The sequence below is a fragment of the Centruroides sculpturatus genome, unplaced genomic scaffold (genome assembly GCF_000671375.1).
Source record: "Centruroides sculpturatus isolate CEXI.00-Female unplaced genomic scaffold, Cexi_2.0 scaffold5640, whole genome shotgun sequence".
Lineage (NCBI taxonomy): Eukaryota > Metazoa > Arthropoda > Arachnida > Scorpiones > Buthidae > Centruroides > Centruroides sculpturatus.
In genome coordinates, this window is record NW_019389738.1 from 1 (window position 1) to 4,111 (window position 4,111).

Sequence of the window (4,111 nt, forward strand, 5' to 3'; positions counted from 1 at the left end):
TTTGACAGAGTCTAAATTGTATTGTTGAGTGAGGTAAAGTTGTGAAACATATTTTAATAATAAGCATCTTAAAATCCAAATTATATAAATGTAAAAATATCATTCAGTTGATCTTATAATTATAAGAAATCATCTATTTGTGTTTCTTATGATTTTTATTATTAACTAAGTTAGCAGTAAATTTTAACAATTAAAAACAATTAATGAATATTTATTTTAATATGTAAAGTTTCAAAATTATACAAATTTTTTCACTTATCTTCAAAAGTTTTACAGATGAAATTTTATATTTTTTAGAAATCTTTCAAAAAATTATTATTTGGGTTGTGCTTCTTCCATGCCTTAATACAAGAAAGACGTAAATTTGGATCTCTGGGATGGAATATTCAATATCAATTTAATGAAACAGATCTTAGAATTAGTGTTCAGCAATTAGCTATGTTCCTTAATGAATATGAGGTAATTATTAATTTAAGACTTTAATTAACATTAACTATAAGGATTTATTAATTTCATTAGACATTACATGTAATTGTATAGAAATATCACCAAATGATTGCCTAAATATTCAGGCCATAATATGGTTAATTTTAATAATTAATGCGTAGTAATTTGCTACTAATTGTTAAAATTGAGCGATGAAACTTTGATTTAAAAAATTTTACTGTTAGGAAATTCAATATGATGCATTGAAATATCTGACTGGAGAATGTAATTATGGTGGGCGTGTAACAGATGATTGGGATAGAAGAACGTTAATAACTCTGTTGAATAAATTTTATTGCACAGAAATAATCAATCAAGAAAATTATTATTTTGATTCTTCTGGAATATATTATGCCCCTGTTGAAGAAAATGTAAGTGTACTGCATTTGATGTATTGATATAAAAAATTATGCATTATTATTTCATTTTTTTTATTAGAAAATAAGCATTGAAATATTCTATAAATTTGTAAGAAATTTTCAGAATACAAATATTGTTTTTTTAAAAATAATATGAATTGTATGGCTTTTGTTCAATCATGATCAGAATATCTTAAAACATTTTCATTAATCAAATGCAATAGCTAATGAAAACACCTTATAAATATCTAGTATTTTCTTCAGCTGTACAAATTGTAGAAATGCATTTAGGTTTAATTATGACAATATAAAGTATGTGTATATTTCAATAACTTCATACATATTTGGAACATGATCATGAAAATGTGGAAGCCAAAGATGTTTCAGGTTTGTAAAAGTGTTTCTTTTTGAAAGAATTTTGGCTTTCAGAATTAAGTATTTATAATAAGCATTTTATTTCTTTCTTTATCTTTCTCTTTTGTTTGATGTCAATACTGAACACAATAGAAATGGGTGAGAGGACTAGTGTTCTAATTTAATAAACAAGAAAGAGATAAAAAAAAGTCTGTGGTTAGACACCAAATAAGAGGGACCAAAATCTGAGGAGGACATGGAGTACATTCTGGATTAGATGGTCACCTTTGCTAGCAATTCACAAACTGTGAACTATATGAAAATAAAGTAACATTTCTTGAGACAAGCATAAGTCATTTGCATTTGTTTTTCCATATGGGAGGAAAATATTTTTAATAAATCTTTTGGTTGTATACTGTTAAAGAAGAAATCAAGTAAAGGCTTTGCCTTCACTCAAGATAGTGCCAGTGGTCCATTTTTTTTTATCGCCTATATTTGAACTTGTAGAGTCAGTTTTTTTCCATCCCATCTCACTTACTCCTTCCTTCATCTTTTAGTTTCAGATAAAAAATTGCATATATATTGATATAATTACTGTTTGGGAATCATTGCAGCCATAGCTTTCCTGATTCCATACTTATGTCTATCAATACATTGTCTACGAAGCATGCCTGAGTGAAATGTAATATGTAAATAACTTGATCACTAAACTTGATATTTTATCCAATATAAACAATATTGTATGGATTCTAAATACAGTTTACAACTGCTTACAAATGTAAGGGATACTGATAAAAATATTGGTATGCATAATCTATCAGTCTTTAATTTTTGAGATATTGATACATATATATTCATCTTACAGAAAGCTTGTGCAGTTTTTAATGATTACTTTCAGAAATATCCTAAAAGTTCCCATGAACAAAGAGCAATTCAACAGTTGTGGTTTTTGATAAATACTAAAAAATAACAAAATTGTGAATTAAAGCAAATTTATTTTGTTATATTATGACGGGGCTTCTTAAACTATGGGTCGCAACCCATAGTTTAAGAAGCTTATTTAAGATGCATAGTTATTTTCAATATTTTGCATTAAAATAATTTGTGAGAGTTTGAAAATGGCATGCTTTGCGTCATAGGTTTTGTGAGTTGCGCTTTGTGTCACTTCTGGTGCAGCGAGACAATGATTCAGCAACACTGATTGTAGTGTGAACTAGTGTAGTATTGTTGCTTTTCAGTGTATTCAGTTGTCTCTGTTCCATTGTAACACAAGAGTGAACTGTGGTAGTAGACGATTATTGTTTTTGCAAATTTTTATATATCTTTATTTTATATATATGGGTCGCAAAAAAAAATCACAATCATAAATGGAGTCGTGAATAAAAAAAGTTTAANATTATTGTTTTTGCAAATTTGTATACATCTTTATTATATATTTTTTTTTTGGTCGTGAAAAAAATCACAATCATAAATGGGGTCGTGAATAAAAAAGTTTAAGAAGCCCTGTATTATGATTTAACTTTTTATGAGATTGCTGACAGGGAGAAAGAGGGAGGTTAATTCCTCATCTTGTTAAGATGAACAAGGGTGCAAAATGCAATGTGGGTACCATTGTCAACAAGATGTTTATTTGAAAATTATGCTTACACAATTCTGGTCAAGAACTTCTCTACATGGAAACAAAATATGGAAAGTTGCCATCATCAGTTATCAAACAGCGATCTGAGGTCCAACAGTAATCAGATGGAGTTTCGACAGCACTCAGATGGCCCCAGGGCAGACTGGCTAGAAATCAATTGTGGTTATTGGCAGAATGATAAAGTCCAAGACAAGAGGAACACAACACAGAGGACAAACAGGTTGAGCTAGGTTGGAGCAACCACCTTCTTGTCCTTGAATTTCAAGGTTTTTAAAGGATTTATTCCCAAAATTCTTAATTTCATTAGTCCTGATTTCTTCTCTCTACCTCCCAATTGGTCCTTTCCCATTTCAAGGTGAAATTAGATGACCAGATATGGCATGGGAAAGATCACTCTCTGTTAATCTATTTGACACCTTCGTTTGACTTCATCCATAAGTGTTGATTGAACTTTAAAACTATCACTTGTATCTCATGCAATGATAATTTTCTTGTTTTTATTAATTAATTACAATGCAATAGTCTTTGCATTGCAATGAACTATATAATGAACAAATAGTTTTTACAATGCAAAGAAAACATTTCCTTATTTATTTCCAAATATTGTCATGTCTATGATTATCAGAGTCAAAGCTTGATTTTCCTGATTGACATTCTAAACATTCCAATCCATTAGTTTGCATCAACTCATGCATGACCTTACAGGGTCAACCATACTGTTTATTTCATATTTTTTCTTAACAAAATGTTTTCTTTAAATAAATCAAATTTTTGTATGTTTAATAAGGGATTTGGACTCAGTCTGGAACCTCACATTTTACTTAATGAAAAATATAAAAGTATGTGCATATATTAATAATTACAATGTAATCTCTAAAATTTTTTTCTAAAAACCATAATGTAGCTGTAAATCTACAAATTTTAAATAATAAATGATAAATGATATCTTGAGTGTAGTAAATGTTTTCAATAATAATTATGTTATATATTATATTTTTAGTTTGAAGATTATATTAAATACATCAAAGCACTTCCTCTTATAACTAGTCCAGAAATTTTTGGTTTACATTCTAATGCAGATATTACTAAAAACCAAAAAGAAACTTTTCAGCTACTTGATGGAGTTTTTATTACTCAGGTAAGTAAATTTATTAGTTAAAAATCATATTTTACAATGATTATTTTTGTAAAATTATAACTTACATCTAGAATAAAACTTCCACTGAATTCAAAATATACATAACTAGTAGACACACAGTACAATCATACCACT

The 4,111-nt window shown here is 28.1% G+C and overlaps 1 protein-coding gene across 1 annotated transcript; it reads left to right on the forward strand.

Annotated features, from left to right (window-relative positions):
• Window positions 1-303: 303 nt before the first annotated feature.
• LOC111617348 (dynein heavy chain 7, axonemal-like) lies at window positions 304-3,976 on the forward strand (the record flags this gene model as incomplete). Its single annotated transcript, XM_023358650.1, has 3 exons — window positions 304-459; window positions 672-857; window positions 3,839-3,976. Coding segments are annotated over exons 1-3 (345 nt in total), but the record flags the coding sequence as incomplete, so codon positions are not given.
• Window positions 3,977-4,111: the final 135 nt, after the last annotated feature.